The sequence below is a fragment of the Poromitra crassiceps genome (genome assembly GCF_964638095.1).
Source record: "Poromitra crassiceps genome assembly, chromosome: 13".
NCBI lineage: Eukaryota > Metazoa > Chordata > Actinopteri > Beryciformes > Melamphaidae > Poromitra > Poromitra crassiceps.
In genome coordinates, this window is record NC_139644.1 from 40,331,490 (window position 1) to 40,352,985 (window position 21,496).

General features: G+C 44.2%; 1 protein-coding gene across 2 annotated transcripts in view; it reads left to right on the forward strand.

Moving 5' to 3' along the window:
- Nucleotides 1–20,882, forward strand: part of clec16a (C-type lectin domain containing 16A) — a gene marked incomplete at its 5' end in the record, with an annotated part of 102,213 nt that extends 81,331 nt beyond the window's left edge. The window contains 5 exons of one of the 2 annotated variants that reach the window (XM_083648493.1): nucleotides 9,653–9,804; nucleotides 11,189–11,393; nucleotides 11,925–12,095; nucleotides 15,914–16,051; nucleotides 20,250–20,882. In XM_083648493.1, the coding sequence (XP_083504619.1) occupies nucleotides 9,653–9,804; nucleotides 11,189–11,393; nucleotides 11,925–12,095; nucleotides 15,914–16,051; nucleotides 20,250–20,866 (1,283 nt within the window). In that variant the 3' untranslated portion in view covers nucleotides 20,867–20,882. The remainder of the gene's footprint in view (nucleotides 1–9,652; nucleotides 9,805–11,188; nucleotides 11,394–11,924; nucleotides 12,096–15,913; nucleotides 16,052–20,249) is intronic. The other variant, XM_083648494.1, reaches the window with a different exon arrangement.
- Between the last annotated feature and the right edge of the window lie 614 nt (nucleotides 20,883–21,496).

Genomic DNA, 21,496 nt, shown 5'->3' on the forward strand with positions numbered 1-21,496 from the left:
GTTTGAGCAAGTAAAACAATTTTTATAAGCATTTTAAGCAAGGTTTATGGAAAAATGAATGGCGGATGAAATCCCATGAAGAGGGAGAGGGGGTGACTTTGGCACCCCTTTGGCACTCAGACCTGAGCCTACTAAATATTTAATGAACCACTCATGATTGTCAAAACTGTTTTTTATTTTCGAAAATGTCAATGTCATGTAACATGTTCTTTACTTCAGTGGTGCAATGCTTGTTTGAGCTAAAAATCCACAGCAGAAGCTTTTTATATTAATTAATAAAGCCGTAGACTTAGAATCAGGGGAGACAATGCAACATTTCACTCACAAAAAAAAAAAAAAAAATACATTTTTAATTTTTTTTACATTTTTATTTTTATTTTCGAATTTCGAATTAAATTCGAATTTGGCCAGCGAATTTCGAATCGTATTTTTGCTAGAAATGCCCATCCCTAGTGTGCACTGTGTTTCACATGTGGTGTGCACTGTGTTTCACATGTGATGTGCACTGTGTTTCACATGTGGTGTGCACTGTGTTTCACATGTGATGTGCACTGTGTTTCACATGTGGTGTGCACTGTGTTTCACATGTGGTGTGCACTGTGTTTCACATGTGATGTGCACTGTGTTTCACATGTGATGTGCACTGTGTTTCACATGTGGTGTGCACTGTGTTTCACATGTGATGTGCACTGTGTTTCACATGTGATGTGCACTGTGTTTCACATGTGATGTGCACTGTGTTTCACATGTGGTGTGCACTGTGTTTCACATGTGGTGTGCACTGTGTTTCACATGTGATGTGCACTGTGTTTCACATGTGATGTGCACTGTGTTTCACATGTGATGTGCACTGTGTTTCACATGTGATGTGCACTGTGTTTCACATGTGGTGTGCACTGTGTTTCACATGTGATGTGCACTGTGTTTCACATGTGGTGTGCACTGTGTTTCACATGTGATGTGCACTGTGTTTCACATGTGGTGTGCACTGTGTTTCACATGTGATGTGCACTGTGTTTCACACTGTGTTTAAGTCTGTTTAGGTCAAACAGACTTAAAGTCGAACTGAACCTGTTCGTCACGTGCATAATGAGTCCGTTTCAGACTGAAAACATAGTTTGTCTAAGATGACAGGTTGAGAGGCGGGTCATAGTATCATGTCGATGATTTTATTTGACAATTCTGGGGACTGGATTGGGCTTTGACCAATCCTGGCGTGTTCCGCCTCCAAATCGAGTGGGATTCAGTGTGTTGTGGCGCTCCCCTCGGGAAGAGCCTTTTGACGGGAGGAGTGGATGTCAGCGACCCGCAGGCAGCCAGCTGCCTTCGTGTTGCCGAGCGGAGAGTGCAGCACGTCGGCCTGGAATCTCCGAGGTGCAACCCCTGACAACCAAGCTCTCGGATGTGCGCGCCATTATCGCTGCTGTAACGATACGATATCCCTGGAATGCGCGTTTTAACGAGCCAGTTATATTTCTTTGCATTCTTAGAGATTATAGTTTTTGTTTTTTGTTCATGTTTCTAACAATTGGCCAAGTTAGTAGTTAGTTTATGGGATAGGAATTCTGCCAGATGAGAGGCACTAGGCGCCATTTTCGACTTCATTTGGAAGAGAAAATTATCCAGAAATGAAGATTTGTTCGTCAAACGTTTCGTCAAACTAAGTGACTATAGCCTAAGTTGGCCTATCCCTTTAGGTTTAAGTTGGTCAAACTAAGTGACTATAGCCTAAGTTGGCCTATCCTTTTACGTTTAAGATGGTCAAACTAAGTGACTATAGCCTAAGTTGGCCTATCCCTTTACGTTTAAGATGGTCAAACTAAGTGACTATAGCCTAAGTTGGCCTATCCCTTTACGTTTAAGATGGTCAAACTAAGTGACTATAGCCTAAGTTGGCCTATCCCTTTACGTTTAAGTTGGTCAAACTAAGTGAATATGGCCTAAGTTGGCCTATCCCTTTAGGTTTAAGATGGTCAAACTAAGTGACTATAGCCTAAGTTGGCCTATCCCTTTACGTTTAAGATGGTCAAACTAAGTGACTATAGCCTAAGTTGGCCTATCCCTTTACGTTTAAGATGGTCAAACTAAGTGACTATAGCCTAAGTTGGCCTATCCCTTTACGTTTAAGATGGTCAAACTAAGTGACTATAGCCTAAGTTGGCCTATCCCTTTACATTTAAGATGGTCAAACTAAGTGACTATAGCCTAAGTTGGCCTATCCCTTTACGTTTAAGATGGTCAAACTAAGTGACTATAGCCTAAGTTGGCCTATCCCTTTACGTTTAAGATGGTCAAACTAAGTGACTATAGCCTAAGTTGGCCTATCCCTTTACGTTTAAGTTGGTCAAACTAAGTGAATATGGCCTAAGTTGGCCTATCCCTTTACGTTTAAGATGGTCAAACTAAGTGATTATAGCCTAAGTTGGCCTATCCCTTTACGTTTAAGATGGTCAAACTAAGTGACTATAGCCTAAGTTGGCCTATCCCTTTACGTTTAAGTTGGTCAAACTAAGTGACTATAGCCTAAGTTGGCCTATCCCTTTACGTTTAAGATGGTCAAACTAAGTGACTATAGCCTAAGTTGGCCTATCCCTTTACGTTTAAGATGGTCAAACTAAGTGACTATAGCCTAAGTTGGCCTATCCCTTTACATTTAAGATGGTCAAACTAAGTGACTATAGCCTAAGTTGGCCTATCCCTTTACGTTTAAGTTGGTCAAACTAAGTGACTATAGCCTGTTTGCCTATCCCTTTAGGTTTAAGATGGTCAAACTAAGTGACTATAGCCTAAGTTGGCCTATCCCTTTACGTTTAAGATGGTCAAACTAAGTGACTATAGCCTAAGTTGGCCTATCCCTTTACGTTTAAGTTGGTCAAACTAAGTGACTATAGCCTAAGTTGGCCCATCCCTTTACGTTTAAGTTGGTCAAACTAAGTGACTATAGCCTAAGTTGGCCTATCCCTTTAGGTTTAAGATGGTCAAACTAAGTGACTATAGCCTAAGTTGGCCTATCCCTTTAGGTTTAAGATGGTCAAACTAAGTGACTATAGCCTAAGTTGGCCTATCCCTTTACATTTAAGATGGTCAAACTAAGTGACTATAGCCTAAGTTGTCCTATCCCTTTACATTTAAGATGGTCAAACTAAGTGAATATGGCCTAAGTTGGCCTATCCCTTTAGGTTTAAGATGGTCAAACTAAGTGACTATAGCCTAAGTTGTCCTATCCCTTTACATTTAAGATGGTCAAACTAAGTGAATATGGCCTAAGTTGGCCTATCCCTTTAGGTTTAAGATGGTCAAACTAAGTGACTATAGCCTAAGTTGGCCTATCCCTTTATGTTTAAGTTGGTCAAACTAAGTGACTATAGCCTAAGTTGGCCTATCCTTTTACGTTTAAGATGGTCAAACTAAGTGACTATAGCCTAAGTTGGCCTATCCCTTTACATTTAAGATGGTCAAACTAAGTGAATATGGCCTAAGTTGGCCTATCCCTTTACGTTTAAGATGGTCAAACTAAGTGACTATAGCCTAAGTTGGCCTATCCCTTTAGGTTTAAGATGGTCAAACTAAGTGACTATAGCCTAAGTTGGCCTATCCCTTTACGTTTAAGATGGTCAAACTAAGTGACTATAGCCTAAGTTGGCCTATCCCTTTACGTTTAAGTTGGTCAAACTAAGTGACTATAGCCTAAGTTGGCCTATCCCTTTAGGTTTAAGTTGGTCAAACTAAGTGACTATAGCCTAAGTTGGCCTATCCCTTTAGGTTTAAGATGGTCAAACTAAGTGACTATAGCCTAAGTTGGCCTATCCCTTTAGGTTTAAGTTGGTCAAACTAAGTGACTATAGCCTAAGTTGGCCTATCCCTTTATATTTAAGATGGTCAAACTAAGTGACTATAGCCTAAGTTGGAATATCCCTTTACGTTTAAGATGGTCAAACTAAGTGACTATAGCCTAAGTTGGCCTATCCCTTTAGGTTTAAGATGGTCAAACTAATTGACTATAGCCTAAGATGGTCAAACTAAGTGACTATATATATTGTCTGACTGTCTTTTCATCTCGTCTCTTACAATTTGTCTGTGTCCGGCTGTCCGCAGTTGACAGTTTCAAACATGGATCATTTTAATATGTCAGAGTGTCAGAGTCGTTAGATACGTAACCAAAAATAGAAGTGATCCCTTGAGGTCTATCTGTTCTCTGAATGTGGTTTTGAGTTTGTGATCTCATGTTCCAGTAAAATACCCACCGCCGTGTGTGTGTGTGTGTGTGTGTGTGTGTGTGTGTGTGTGTGTGTGTGTGTGTGTGTGTGTGTGTGTGTGTGTGTGTGTGTGTGTGTGTGTGTGTGTGTGTGTGTGTGTGTGTGTGTGTGTGTTACGGCCTCCACAATACATAAATCAAAACAGGCTCAAGTGGAGAACATAACATAAAAGGACGCCAACACAAAGATCAAAAAGGATAGGGTTTTTATTTATTTCCCAATTCCTGAAAGAAAAAGCAGCCCAAACCATAAAATAAGAAAACCTGGCAGTTCGGCCAAAATAAGCAAAAGGGAGAGGGGTCTGGGCTGGCCCATATAGGGCCGTCGAAGCCAGCCCCTCTCCTTAAACTAACAATTCAAAATGTTAAAGAATAATTTAGGAAAACTAAACTAACACTAAGAACGAAAACATAACTACCAAACTTACCAGGTTAAACTAAAACAATAAAGCCTGGCACCTATTGTGCCAGGACCTAAAAAAGTAAAGGTATGGGCAAAAAAAGATCAAGCAAACTGCAGGTGCTGCTGGGCTGGATTCAGAGGTAGACTGCCGTGTCCCAGCAGCAAGCCAGCTTATATACTAAGCAGAGCTGCATCAGCAATCAGGTCTGCAGGTGTTCAGCCTGAGGTAATGAGGAGCAGAGGAAAACAATTACCGTAAATTCCGGACTATAAGCCGCGGCTTTTTTCCCGTTTTTTGGCCCCTGCGGCTTATATAACGGTGCGTCTTATCTATGGATTTTTTCAGAAAAAAAAAAAAAAATCTCTCTTTTTTAGCACTCTTTCTAACTATAAATCCACTTCTGTTTTAATTTCCTCTCTTGCCCTCTTTTCACCACACCGCGGACACTGTGTGCACTGTAAAAATAAACAACGGTGGTGTTGTGTTATGTTGTTTTGTTGAAATGTTGTAATACGGTAAATGGGAGCTTCCTCAAACAGCCATCTCTTCCCGACAATCCCCTCTGTGCGTGACCACTTACATATGGTAATTACGGTAAGCAAACGGCCACTCGGGCAACAACTCCCTCCCCCGACTACCAGGAGAAAATCACAAACTTCAGCGAATTCACACAAAGGAAGATCAAGGAATATTCACAACAAGACGAGCAGTAGAAGCAACACTCTCACTTACCATGGGGAAGGTACGCAGAAATTCACACGAGGCAGCTTTCAAGTTGAAAGCAGTCAATCTCGCATTAAAAGAGAGCAGCCGCCGATCAAACAGAGCAGCCGCGCGTAACCTGGGCAAAAGGGACTGTCCGTCCGGGGGAGAACTACTGAACAACTCCCTCCCGACTACCAGGAGAAAATCACAAACTTCGGCGAATTCACACAAAGGAAGATCACGGAATATTATAGGAGTGTGAAAACATCCACAATTACCAACGGGTTCCAAAACGCTGGACTGCTGCGGGATGAAGAGGATCACCGCTGCGGGGACTGCCCCCTAGTCCGATACCTCACGAGTCCGATACCTCACGAGTCCGACACCTCATGGTTTTGGGTTAGGGTCTGGGGGAGGTTAGGTTTAGGCGTGGGGGTGGGAGAGGTTAGGTTTTGGGTTAGGGTCTGGGGGATGTTAGGTTTAGGCGTGGGGGTGGGAGAGGTTAGGTTTTGGGTTAGGGTCTGGGGGAAGTTAGCCTCTTTTTTCGGACTCGTGAGGTGTCGGACTCGTGAGGTATCGGACTCGTGCCATGGCACCTGAAGGAGAGAGGAGAGTGGTTGACGAAGCCACCCTGAACCTGTTCGTTTCCGACACTGAAGATGAGGACTTTGGTGGTTTCAGTACGCAGGAAGAAGAGGAAGACGAGGATTAGTGACTTGACTTCTCTGGTTACAGGTTTGCTGCACATATACGGTAGCCTATTGTTGTGTGATTTTGTCTGGGGATTAGTGACCTGACTTTTGTTTTGTTTTGTTGAAATGTTAATAAATGGGAGCTTCCCCAAACAGCGATCTCTTTCCCGACATTCCTCTCTGTGCACGAACCCTTTCATATGGTAATTAAACATCAAAACACCCGCGGCTTATAGTCCGGTGCGGCTTATAGAAGAAAAAAATAGTCAATTTTGGTCCCGCGGCTTATACACCGGTGCGTCTTATAGTCCGGAATTTACGGTAAGCAGCTTTACTCACACAGGATGCATACACATGAATGTGCCTTGATACATACCATGTGAGATCTTCATGGCCACACGCAACACCCCCACCCTATGATGGCGAATACCAGGAGTGCAACATGAGGTATTCAGTCGTCAGAAAAAGAGCGCGACAAAGTGTCGGCCAGGACATTGTCTTTTCCACGGACATGTCTGACTTCCAAATTGAAGGCCTGAAGCAAAAGAGACCACCGTCTCCAATTCAAAGTCCGCATTTCAAAGAAACACCTACATATTTTTGTTATTTAGAGCAAAGCAATTATTCATAGTGTGACCACGTTTCTTGCAATAATTGCAAATGGGCCTTTCCTTAGCCCCATCACCACCAGACTTTTCCTCCGCTTCAACACTTGACTTGGGTGGAGTAAAACTCTTGACCGGGACACTATTCTCCGAATTGGAGTGGAAATTGCGCCAGGATGAGGAATGAGAGCCACGCTCTGAAAAAGATGAATGAAAGCTATCAAAACTGTCCTTGTGAGTGAGGACGTACTCGTCAGCAAGGATAGCAGCTGCAGATAATTTACCCACCTTCTGCTCATTAATGTAAGTTGCAATTCTATCTGGCAGACAGTTTCTAAATTCCTCTATAAGAATTAACTCACGCAGCTGGTCAAAATCAGTGACATTTTTAGAGTTACACCAGCGATCAAATAGTGCTTTCTTCTCTCGGCCAAACTCAGCATAAGTCATATCATCACTCCTTCTAAACCGACGAAACTTCTGCCGGTAGGCCTCCGGAACCAATTCCAGGGCCCTAAGCACCGCGACTTTCACCTGATCGTAGTCCAGACTCGCATCTGTTGACAAAGAAGCATATGCTTCCTGGGATTTCCCAGTCAACACACACTGGAGAAGCAAAGGCCAAACATTCCTTGGCCATTTCAAGGTCGTCGCCACTCGCTCAAACAAGTTGAAATATTTATCAACATCTTTTCCACTAAATGGAGGGATCATACGGATGCACTTTGTGACATCAAATTCTGAGCTGGGAGTAGCCACATTCTGAGAGTCAGGAGAAGACTGATTTACTTCCAGCTCTCTTAGCCGAAGTTTAGTTCTCTCCTCTATCTCTCGTATATTCACTTGGGCATCAAGCTCCTTTTCCCGCAGCCTTGCATTTAGCTCTTTCTCTTGAAGCTCCATACGTCTCATCTCTAGATCAATCTCCCTCATTCTAATCAAGTGTTCTGGACTCTGCTTTACAGCTGACTCTGACACACTTCCACCATCGGAGAACAAAACTCCTTTCTCCTGTAGGGCAGACCATACTTCAGATTTAATTTCCTGCTTTTTAGATTGTTTTGACACAGTTACACTATAATGACCCGCAATGGAAATCAAGTTCTCTTTTGTACATTTATCAAATACCTCAAGAGAAGGATGCGCAACAAAATCCTCTATTTGAAACTCCATCTTAAAGGGAGATGTCAATCAAATTGCCAATAGACAACAAAAGAAATATCGCAAACGCGACAACAGGCAAAAAAAACTGGTCCGCCGCAAACACGACACAGACAAAGCTCACAGCCAAAGCGCAGCACCACGCACTAGAAAAACACACTGCCCACTCAGCAGCACACAAACTGTGGCGTCCAAAACAGGTGCGCAAAAACACTGCACCAAACTCAGGCACTTGAGACACTTGCTGTCTCAATCACAAATCCAATTTTTTTTAAAGTGCCATAGATCAAAATAAAGTAAATGTGCTTACAGAAAAAAACTGCTCAAAGCACGCTACTAGCCTACTGAGGTGGTCAAAACACACAACTCTCAGTACAAAAAAAACCTCGCAATCGACGAGCCCCCATTATGTTACGGCCTCCACAATACATAAATCAAAACAGGCTCAAGTGGAGAACATAACATAAAAGGACGCCAACACAAAGATCAAAAAGGATAGGGTTTTTATTTATTTCCCAATTCCTGAAAGAAAAAGCAGCCCAAACCATAAAATAAGAAAACCTGGCAGTTCGGCCAAAATAAGCAAAAGGGAGAGGGGTCTGGGCTGGCCCATATAGGGCCGTCGAAGCCAGCCCCTCTCCTTAAACTAACAATTCAAAATGTTAAAGAATAATTTAGGAAAACTAAACTAACACTAAGAACGAAAACATAACTACCAAACTTACCAGGTTAAACTAAAACAATAAAGCCTGGCACCTATTGTGCCAGGACCTAAAAAAGTAAAGGTATGGGCAAAAAAAGATCAAGCAAACTGCAGGTGCTGCTGGGCTGGATTCAGAGGTAGACTGCCGTGTCCCAGCAGCAAGCCAGCTTATATACTAAGCAGAGCTGCATCAGCAATCAGGTCTGCAGGTGTTCAGCCTGAGGTAATGAGGAGCAGAGGAAAACAATTAAGCAGCTTTACTCACACAGGATGCATACACATGAATGTGCCTTGATACATACCATGTGAGATCTTCATGGCCACACGCAACAGTGTGTGTGTGTGTTTCTGTGAACGTTTTGCTTTTTAGTCATCTTTCCAGGCCGTCAGCAGGCGACTCTCTCTCACACACAGACATATACATACATGCATACATATATACATACATACAGAGATTCCTCGCTTGTATGATGATGTTATGCTAATAACATATTTACCATGTTTTGAATGGATAACTTTGACCTAATAGGGTATATTATATGGTGGTGACTCGTGAGTAAAGATTGTAGCAGGACTGTAGCATCCATACAACTTGACATTGACCCTGTGATAGAGAATAAAATTCTACATCTCCGCTAAATGTATATATCACAGCTTATCTTAAACCAAATGAATTGAAGCCATGAGTCTAGGAAGAAGTCTCATGAAAGTATATTTATTACCATACATTCTCTGCAATATGTATATTGTCAGAGGGCTTGAATCTCAATGTACACATGTCTGATCAATGTACAGAGTCAAATATTCAGCAAATGGCCGACAGTGTAACATAGATTTATACTGTAAAGGAAGAGGAGCAGAGAGGAGGGGGTTGAATTGTGTGTGCGTTGCTCCAGTCTGACTTGAGAGACTGTTATCAGTTGTTATGGTACACGATGCACTGGACAAGGTCTCAGCAAAGGAGAAGTCCTCTGCTATGGGGCTATGGGTGAGATGTCAGGGTGAGATCTATGTGTCAAAGGGCATGGAACTTAGCATAATTATGTGTATGCAAATATAGCTTATTGATTAATGTGGTGTCAGATGTCATGTTAACTTATATTTTTCTCCAACACCCTGTTTTCCAGATAACAGTGACCTAATAGCCTGTATGGTGGTCAGTAAAGATGGCGGCCAGGCCCAGAGGTTCCTAGCTGTGGACGTGTACCAGATGAGTCTGGTTGAACCAGAAACCAAGCGCCTCGGATGGGGCGTTGTCAAGTTTGCCGGCCTACTGCAGGTAAGAGAAAGAGTGTGTCTTTGTTCTAAAGAGAGGGTTGACATGTTTGTTTGTTTGTTGTATCATAAAAAGTACTGGAAATGGTTTTGTGCATGTACTCTACCTCCTTTTTTTCTTTCTCTTTCTCTCTCGCTCTGTGGCTCTCAACCCTTCATGATTTTTGCTCATCATAAGTTCTTGTTCTTGTCAACTTAAGGCTCAATTATGCTCAGCGTTAAATATGGATACTGGGAACTCTGCGTTCATTTCTTGCGTAATTCTGCACGTTTTCTGAAAGCTTACGGATGAAATGGAGCAGCGCCACACATTTTACTCTCTACTGCCCACTAGTGGATGTATTGCTTAACATGATACCAACGTGAAAGATGCAGGTGACGGGTACACCGTTTGAAACGGATGAGTTTATTTTCATGTGAAAATGGAGCATAAATGTAGAATTTTGAAATTCCCACCTTGTCAATTGTAATTAAAACCTCCAGTGGTTCAGCTGTAGAAAAAATGGGAAAGAACATAAGATACTGTTCCCCGAGCAACAATGTTAGATAGTTAGCATAGAACATTAGCAACCGCATGTCACTTTTTCAAATTTAGCATCTGTTGACCACACAGGTGTTTCATCAATTTATGGTCATGTAATGCTGAAAATCTACAGTAACTGAAGTGTATTTTGAAAACTGTGAACACTTTCAACATAATGCTAACATTTGCTGTTCATGTTGTTGACGTAGCCATATTGGCCTAGCGTAGCCTGTTGCATTTTTCATAGTCGGAAGCATCAGCAGTTCTTCTTCAGTGTCCCGAATATGCTGTTATGAAATTACTGTGGTGTTTCCTCGATAGGTTTAATGTACTTATTTTGTATTTTATGAATATCATGTCAATTCTGCGCTCTTTTTCAGCGTTAACCTGTGAGTATAAGTAATTCAAGTCAAAATGTGTTTCTCATCTCTCCACTCTCATCCCCCATCTCTCCACTCTCATCCCCCATCTCTCCACTCTCATCCCCCATCTCTCCACTCTCATCCCCCATCTCTCCACTCTCATCCCCCATCTCTCCACTCTCATCCCCCATCTCTCCACTCTCATCCCCCATCTCTCCACTTTCATCCCCCATCTCTCCACTCTCATCCCCCATCTCTCCACTTTCATCCCCCATCTCTCCACTCTCATCCCCCATCTCTCCACTCTCATCCCCCATCTCTCCACTCTCATCCCCCATCTCTCCACTCTCATCCCCCATCTCTCCACTCTCATCCCCCATCTCTCCACTCTCATCCCCCATCTCGCCACTCGCTACCTCATCTCTCTTGTCTCTCTTCTTCTTGGTCCCATGCTCTCCCCCCCCATCCTTTCTCTCCCTGCCTCCCTCCCTGCCCCCCGACAGGACATGCAGGTGTCTGGCGTGGAGGACGACAGCAGAGCGCTGAACATCATCATCCACAAGCCGAGCTCCAACCCGCACGCCAAGCCCCTCCCCATCCTGCAGGCCAACTTCATCTTCGCCGACCACATCCGCTGCATCATCGCCAAGCAGAGGCTGGCCAAGGGCCGCATCCAGGCCCGACGCATGAAGATGCAGAGGATCGCCGGTGAGTCCCAGGGAAACCCTGCTCAACCCAGCCATAAAGTACCTGCTGCACAGCGTGAAGTCAAGCCTCATGCTCTTATCTAGTGCTTTCATCAGTGCTGTTGGTCAACAATACTGTAACAACCTCATCCGTCTTCTGTACTGTTATGGAGGTTCCATTTAAAGCAGGACTAAACCCCCAAAACACTTTTTGTTCCAGCTTGTAACCAATATTTATGGCTTTTGGTGTGGTGTGTGAAGTATTCTGGTCAAAATCCCCACATTTGAGACCAAACTGTTACATATTGTACAAAAATGCCTCATTTTCAGAGGGAAAATTGCCCTCTATGGGTTGAAACCTTCTTTTTTTGGGGGGGGGGCCTCTTCCTGGTTGTGTGTCACGTCACGGCCAACTCCCGCCTTTCCCACTCGTGTAACAAATGTTTTTTGAGCATTACACGCACACGCACACACACACGCACGCACACACACACACACACACACACACACACACTCTCTCTCCTCTGACACCTTCCTCTCTCTCTGTGTGCAGCTCTGTTGGACCTGCCAGTGCAGCCCAGTGCGACGGAGGTGCTGGGTTTCGGCCAGACGTCCAACGCGTCGCCTAGCGGCCTGCCGTTCCGCTTCTACGAGCAGTCGAGACGAGCGCCCAACGACCCCACGGCCAACAGATCGGTCTTCGCCACCGTCGATAAAGTGCCAGGTAAAACACGGCTAGCCAGGGTCCCCTTTCTGTACTCTGCGCTCCTGTTGACTGTTTGGGAGTGTTGTATGAGTCTACACACGTCATCCCAGCATCTACGGGACCTGACAGACTCTGTTTAACAAGGTATGTCCAGTGGTTCTCAAAGAGACAACATTTGGCGAACTCATTTCTGAGAAAATCTGCTTAAAATGTGAACATAAACATGTACTGTAGTGCAATGTGTGCTGAGCCAGAATCAGGCTTTTTCACACTACACTAAAAGACACAGACATGGTGAACTTTTTCATGCAATACGGGGAGGCCAAGTAAGTGTGGGCAACACCTTGGGCAAGAGTTGACAAGTAGTCATAAAAATATAAATAAATCCTACACTTAAAGGAACACTCCGCCCATTTTCAACCAGCTTTGTATCATTAGAACATCAGTAGTATATCAGAAAACTGTAAACTGTTTTGAAGTCTGTCATTTAATTTGACAGTTATTGAGTGTTAAAGTGTGGACCAGTGACATCACTGGTCCACACTAACTCAAATTAATAACTCATTAACTCAAATCAACTCTCAATAACTGTCAAACTAGATGAATGATGAATAGTTTGACAGTTATTGAGAGTTGATTTGAGTTAATGAGTTATTAATTTGAGTTAGTGTGGACCAGTGATGTCACTGGTCCACACTTTAACACTCAATAACTGTCAAATTAAATGACAGACTTCAAAACCGTTTACAGTTTTCTGATATACTACTGATGTTCTAATGATACAAAGCTGGTTGAAAATGGGCGGAGTGTTCCTTTAACAAATGATTGATAGCAGAAAATCAAAAAAAAAAAAAAAAACTTATTTTTTCTTTTATTTATTTTTTATTATTTTATTTTATTTGGGGGGGGGGGGGGACACAAGTCCTTGTTTGTTTGACACTTGTACAGGGTGGATCCAAAAGGTTGCCCTGACCTTCAAACCAACAATGATAACATCTGAGCTGTTGAGCAAAATAATAATAATCATCATAATAATAATTTGACCTTTAGCAGATGTTTAGAGTAGAAGTGATACGCTGCCCCGGAGCGCAGCAGCAGAAACCCCACACCTCAGACTGCTATTGCTTTCATTTGTCACACTCACAAGTCTTTCATGTTAAATGACTTTTGATTTAGATTCATACCCATTTCCCACAAGCAGCACCTGACCACAGTTATTCTAGTTTGGTATTTTTCATTTTTAGTTTTAGTTTTCAATTCAGTTTAGTTTCAGATAGTTTCCGGAGTGGGTTTACTCGTTTCAGAGAGCTGAGCCAGAAGACAAAGCTCTCCATCGACCGGTCCATCTTCGTTCCTACCCTCACCTTTGGTCATCAGAATCAGAATCACTTTTATTGCCACTTTTATTGTCATGAAGGATGGGTCATGACCGAAAGAACAAGATCACGGATACAAGCGGCCAAAATGGGTTTTCTCAGGAGGGTGGCTGGCATCTCCCTTAGGTACGAGGTGAGAAGCTCAGTCATCCGTGAGGGACTCAGAGTAGAGCCGCTGCTGCTTTTGTGGAGAAAGGAGCCAGTTGAGGTGGTTAGGGCATCTGGTTGCCACCTGGTCACCTCCATAGGGAGATGTACAGGCACGTCCGTCTGAGAGGAGACAACAGGGTAGACCGAGGACTACCTGTGATCGTCACGTGACCACTCATCGACGTATCCCGGGAAGCGTGGATTTGTGGTAGTGACAGAAACACACAAGCCAGTTCATAAGAATCTCTCCAGACAATGAACTCACTTCTCCTTTACTGGCCTTAGGTGTTTATCCCATTCAGTTACACACACACACACACACACACACACACAAACACACACACACACACACACACACACACACACACGTCATCATTCTCTCTCTCCCTCTTTCACTTTTTATGTCTCAGAGACGCACAAACAGATATAGACTGTTTGTGATCTGTGTGTGTGTGTGTGTGTGTGTGCGTGTGCACGTGCGCGTGTGCGTGTGCGCACAACTTCATCAAGGTCTTTTTTCTTTTCTTTTTAATTCATTTTTATTTGGTTTACATCAACAACAATACATTGTATTCCTTCGATTACAGTTGTTTGCTTTTTCCAGCAGTGTGCTTATTGTACACATTATCATTGTATATACACTCATAGCTTGTAATGACAATAATAATGAACATCAAACCTGAAAACAAACAAATAAAAAATAATAAACCTCCACTCCAACATATACATAATGTCCAGCAGCGCTTCATAGAGAGGGAGAGCAAGAGAGAGAGAAGAGAGAACATTTACATCGGGGGAACTAGTATGTATGTATGTATGTATGTATGTATGTATGTATGTGATATCTATCAGAAATGTGTGAGAGAATAGAAATTAGACTAGGGGGCGTACAGCATTGGGTAGTAAACCTCATTGCATTATTAGAGTCATGACAGGCCCCCATCTTTTAACAAAAATTGGTTTGTGAAGCCTTAGTGTGTAAGTGATTTGTTCCATCTGGTAAATATCCCACACTTTTTGAATCCATATATTATATGTGGGAGGATCTGGTTTCAGCCGTCTTATAGTAATACACTTTAAGGCTGTAGTTAGTAGTATATTTAAAAGATATTTGTTGGCCCTCCCGCCTAGGCCTTCAGGTATTACCTCTAACAGTGCCACTGTGGGGTCTTGCGGTATATCTTGTTGGAAGACCTCTTTTAAGGCGTCAAAATCCTCTCCCCAGAATAGATTTAGCTTAGGACGGTCTTTTTTTTTTTATAAGGAACTGGAGCCTAATGAGGGTATTTACACATACATTTCTCCAGTGGAAGTTATATTAGTATTGGAAGTTCCTGAACTGTCAGGGTTTGTTACAGAGCTGCCTTGGTCTGGAGGTGGATTTTAATCCTATGTTTTGTTTTGTTTTTTAAATGTCTTTATAGCCATTTGGAAAGTCAACTTGTATTTATTTGTTTTCCATATTTTCTGATCTGCGTATTTTTGGTAAATTACAACTAGTTCATAAAGTCAGTTTGAGTTAGTTTTAAGTTCTAAGGTTAATCTCTTATTCAGTTTACAGCATGGACCAAATTCAAACACGCATAGAGTGCCGACACACACACACACACACACACACACACACACACACACACACACACACACCGTCTGTTTGGGGTTGAATGGTATGTTTTTTAGTTAAAAGCATCTCTTGCATTAGGACCACACAACTCAACATGTTTTTATGTGTGTGTTTTTGTCATTCTATCCTTGTGAGGACTAAACTAAACTAAAGGAGTGAAGAATGAAAGAACCAAGTCAACTACTGCTGGATGATAATTGAATCTGATGCTTGATGGTCTCTCAGTGGGATGTATTGTGATGGTCTCTCAGTGGGATGTATTGTGATGGTCTCTCAGTGGGATGTATTGTGCTGGGATGGTGATTTTGCTACAGTATATCCGGATGCACAATTCTACAGTCTGAACTGATGAGAAAAACAAGTGTGTTTCATTTAGAAGCTCAGCTCAGTCATGGTAGGAACATTATGTGAAAATTTCAGTTTAATTTGGCATCATACCAAACATTACCATCCGTTTCAATATGATAATCATTCATTTGATAATTTAACGTGATTTTGCTTACAGAATGTGAGCCATATCGTCATATCAATATCTAAAAAATAGAATATAAATGATACAGTATTGATTTCAACCATTATCATCCAGCCCTGAAGTCAACTGTTTTCTCAAAATGATAGTTTGTGTGTGTGTGTGTGTGTGTGTGTGTGTGTGTGTGTGTGTGTGTGTGTGTGTGTGTGTGTGTGTCCAGGTTTCGCGGTGGCCCATTGTGTGTCCCAGCACAGTACCTCCCCCCTCTCCTCTCCCTCGCCCCCCTCCAGTGGCAGTGGCAGTACAGGACGATGTGACTCTGTTACAGCCAGCACTATATCAGCACAGAGCCCCACAGGTAACACACACACGCACACTCTGTTACAGCCAGCACTATATCAGCACAGAGCCCCACAGGTAACACACACACGCACACTCTGTTACAGCCAGCACTATAGCAGCACAGAGCCCCACAGGTAACACACACACACACTCTGTTACAGCCAGCACTATATTAGCACAGAGCCCCACAGGTAACACACACACACACTCTGTTACAGCCAGCACTATATCAGCACAGAGCCCCACAGGTAACACACACACACACACACTCTGTTATAGCCAGCACTATATCAGCACAGAGCCCCACAGGTAACACACACACACACTCTGTTACAGCCAGCACTATATCAGCACAGAGCCCCACAGGTAACACACACACACACTCTGTTACAGCCAGCACTATATTAGCACAGAGCCCCACAGGTAACACACACACGCACTCTGTTACAGCCAGCACTATATCAGCACAGAGCCCCACAGGTAACACACACACACTCTGTTACAGCCAGCACTATATCAGCACAGAGCCCCACAGGTAACACACACACACACACACACACACACTCTGTTACAGCCAGCACTATATCAGCACAGAGCCCCACAGGTAACACACACACACACACACACACACACACACACACACACACACACACACACACTCTATTACAGCCAGCACTATATCAGCACAGAGCCCCACAGGTAACACACACACACACACACACACACACACACACACACACACACACACTCTATTACAGCCAGCACTATATCAGCACAGAGACCCACAGGTAACACACACACACACACACTCTGTTACAGCCAGCACTATATTAGCACAGAGCCCCACAGGTAACACACACACACACACACACACACACACACACACTCTGTTACAGCCAGCACTATATCAGCACAGAGCCCCACAGGTAACACACACACACACACACACACACACACACACACACACTCTGTTACAGCCAGCACTATATTAGCACAGAGCCCCACAGGTAACACACACACACACACTCTGTTACAGCCAGCACTATATCAGCACAGAGCCCCACAGGTAACACACACACACCTGGCTCACACAGCGGGCTGTGGGCGGAACCTGTCACAAAGGTAGCGATGACTTGCCCCTCCTATTTTGAGCAAAGATATGATTGGTATGATGATACTATCTCTCAAACACACACAAACACACCGGCACATGATTTAATAGATCAAACCAAAATAGATCTGAAATGTATCTGAATAGATAAAACCGTTGTGTTGTATCTTCCATACTGCGCCCTCTGTCTTTGACCTCTGTAAGTATACTGAAACTAAATCTAGCTGTAGCCCTGCTTCCATCCCCAATTACACACATACTGTACACTACTACTGCTGCTAGAGACTATTGCTGCCCCTACTACTACTACCACACCCTACTACTACTCCTACTGCTCCTAGAGACTATTGCTGCCCCTACTACTACTACCACACCCTACTACTACTCCTACTGCTGCTAGAGACTATTGCTGCCCCTACTACTACTACTACTCCTACTGCTGCTAGAGACTATTGCTGCCCCTACTACTACTACTACTCCTACTGCTGCTAGAGACTATTGCTGCCCCTACTACTACTACTACTCCTACTGCTGCTAGAGACTATTGCTGCCCCTACTACTACTACCACACCCTACTACTACTACTACTACTGCTGCTAGAGACTATTGCTGCCCCTACGACTACTACCACACCCTACTACTACTCCTACTGCTGCTAGAGACTATTGCTGCCCTACAACTACTACCACACCCTACTACTACTCCTACTGCTGCTAGAGACTATTGCTGCCCCTACTACTACTACTACTCCTACTGCTGCTAGAGACTATTGCTGCCCCTACTACTACCACACCCTACTACTACTCCTACTGCTGCTAGAGACTATTGCTGCCCCTACTACTACTACCACACCCTACTACTACTCCTACTGCTGCTAGAGACTATTGCTGCCCCTACTACTACTACCACACCCTACTACTACTACCACATGCTGCTACTACTACTACTACTACTACTGCTACTAGAGACTATTGCTGCCCCTACTACTACTACTACCACATGCTGCTACTACTACTACTACTGCTACTAGAGACTATTGCTGCCCCTACTACTACTACTACCACATGCTACTACTACTACTAATACTGCTGCTAAAGACTATTGCTGCCCCTACTACTACTACCACATGATACTACTACTACTGCTGCTAAAGACTATTGCTGCCCCTACTACTACTACCACATGCTACTACTACTACTACTGCTGCTAGAGACTATTGCTGCCCCTACTACTACTACTCCCACATGCTGCTACTACTACTCCTACTGCTGCTAGAGACTATTGCTGCCCTACAACTACTACTACCACACCCGTAGGCAGTGTGTCTACCCTGCACCTCTTTGGAAGCTGCACTGCACCAATCAAAATGTTCAGCACACTCTCAGCCTTGTTAGGAAGGTGCATGTAAAGCATGATCTAACAGAGTGAACACACTGCATCGTGTGTTTCAGTCGCCCTGCCTGTGTCCATTCAACCGCATGTGTGATGTGAATCTAACACTTCAGACAGAACCTCTTAGCTACCTGCCTAGTTCTGCATTGTAACTCCATACCTGCATACAGTAGATCACTCCCACATCTTCTCAGTTTGACAGTTACAGGGTTCCCACTGGTCTGGTCATGGGATGTCTGGGGGGGAAAAATCGGGAAATTTGAAAGGAATTTGATAAAAGGGAAGTCCCATTCACATTGCATAACGTTTTCAGCTGTTATTCTCCACCGCAAGTCCAACTGTAATGGAAGACAGACTGTTTACCCCGGGCCCTTTAGAGCTTTTGTGCGCTGTATAACAAGATGGACAAATCAGGAAGGAATCATATATTTAGTTGGAAATCATGTCATTTTACATCAGTGGGAACCTTGAAGTATTTAAAGTGCTAATGTCCTTCTCTCTGGTGTGTGTGTGTGTGTGTGTGTGTGTGTGTGTGTGTGTGTGTGTGTGTGTGTGTGTGTGTGTGTGTGCGTGCGCGTGCGCGTGCGTGCGTGCGTCTGTGTCTCAATTTCAATCCAATTCAAATGAGGTTTATTCTTTAACAGTATTACTCAATTACATCAATCACAATCATACAAAGGGAAAAATAGAAGTATTAGTATTGGGTGAGTTCTCCTGTCAGGTTTTCACAGGATCTTATATTATGGCAGGTATATATGTACAGTAATGTGGAACACTGTTTTCTTGTCCAAGAATATCGTGGAGTTTTCCAAAATTACACATTTTGGAATTTGGAGAACTATTTCATTACATTTTCATACCTGGTGCAGTTCAGAAGGAAGTGCAGCTCTGTCTCCACCTCTGTTGTAGTTGGGTTTCCATCCACCCGTTTTTATGCAAAATTTAAATTTGCGCATTAAAAAAAACTGAGTGAAAATGCTGCAAAATTCACAAAAACCTCCAAATATCGCAAAAAAGTTTTAACGCTTGAGGGAGGTGGGAAAATCGGTGTATCGATAAAAGGAAAATGCGAAACGTGCGGTGGAAACAGACGAAGCGATATTCCGTTGTCTCTCCATTCAAAAACCACGCAGTTTGCCTTGATCACTGCAAAACATGACATGCCGTGTAGCCTCCACACAATAGGGCTACACACGGTAAATCATGGTAAATACGCAGCACAATACCTGTCGTGGTAAACAGAAGAAGACTGCGATATTAACTTTAAGGCGACTCACTTCTAGAATTGAATGAAATTGTATTCACTTACGATCTGCTCTATCTAGCAGCTGATCAGCAGAGGCAGACAGCCTTAAACACCAGGTGATTGACAGCTCTATAATTCGCATAATAGCGGATGGAAACGCAAATTATTTAGCATTTTCTTTTGGCGACTTTCTGAAAATTCAATTAAAATGTGTGATACCTTTTGAATGGAAACTGGGCTAGAGGCAGAGTATGGTGGGCTGCCTCCCGCCCCCCCTGCATTTTGGAAATTCACATAGTGTGGTCGCAGCTATTCTGAATTCCCTCTTATTTCAATATGATTGATATCTCTCTCTCTCTCTCTCTCCCTCTCTCTCTCTCTCTCTCTCTCTCTCTCTCTCTCTCCTCTCTCTCTCTCTCTCTCTCTCTCTCTCTCTCCCTCTCTCTCTCTCTCTCTCACGTCTAGATGACTGCACGTTTTTGGAGCACACCCCTCCCTCCTCGGGCGGAGAAGGAGACATAACACTGCTCTCCTCCACCCCCCCAGCCCACCATCATGCCCCCGCTCTGGCCCCCAGCCTCACCCCGGCCTCCCAGCCCACCATCTCCCTCCTGACGGACGACCGCTCCTGTGACACCCTCAGCGTGGACTCTCTCACCCTGCTGCCCCCCTCCGACTCCCCGCACCTGCACCCCTGCACCTCCTCCCACCTGCTCCCCGCCTGCACGCGCTCCCTGCATGGACCCGACGCCTCCATCGCTGAGGAGGAGGAGGAGGAGGAGGACGAGAGGAGAGGAGAGGAGGAGCTGAAGGAGCAGGAAGGCTCGCCGACGACGGAGGAGACCGTCGCAGAGGAAAGCGCGGCTGCGCCGGAGTCGGCCACGCCCACGGGGGAGGAGCAGGAGCAAGAGGGGGAGGAGCTTGTGGACAAAGACACAGCCCCGGGGGCGGAGCCTGAGGCGGACACGCCCCCCGCTGCAGAGCTGCGGGACAAAGACGATTTGTCAGAGTTTAGAGAGGACGGGGACGACGCGGAGACGGACAACGAAACGCACACGCCGGACTCTCCCGAATTGGACTAGGCAACACACACATTTCATGCACTCACACATCCTTATACACACACACACACACACAGCTGCACGCACGCACACACACACACACACACACACACAGAGGACAGTGAGGCGTGGTAGTTGAACTATCCAGCTTCTACTGTATATTTTCATGTGGCGACTCGTAGTTGGCGCGTGCGTGCTTGTGTGTGTGTGCGTGCGTGTGTGTGTGTGCGTGCGCGTGTGCGTGTGCGTGCGGTCTGAATAGGGCTGGGTCTCCATACTCAATATCTTTACGGTATCGACCCAAAATAACCCAGTACCAAGTAGTATTGAAACTCCTCCAGTCAAACAATACCTGCATTCGATCCTTTTTGTACACAGATCTAGAAAGAAAATTACAATTGATATGGTTTTGCTGGCAGCAAATCACCGCAAGCGTTTTTGGATTGAATGCGATGGGCGGCTACAGCTACACCCCTCAGTGGTGGTGACGTTTTCACGGCAGCCATTTTATGTCTCACGGCAGGCTAAACACAGGTGTAACCGATAACATTAATGAGGGCTTCGGCACTGGAACACCTAAATAGAATGGAAGTTGGAAACCATTATTGTTATTGGTTACACCTGTGTTTACCTTGCCAGACACAAAATGGC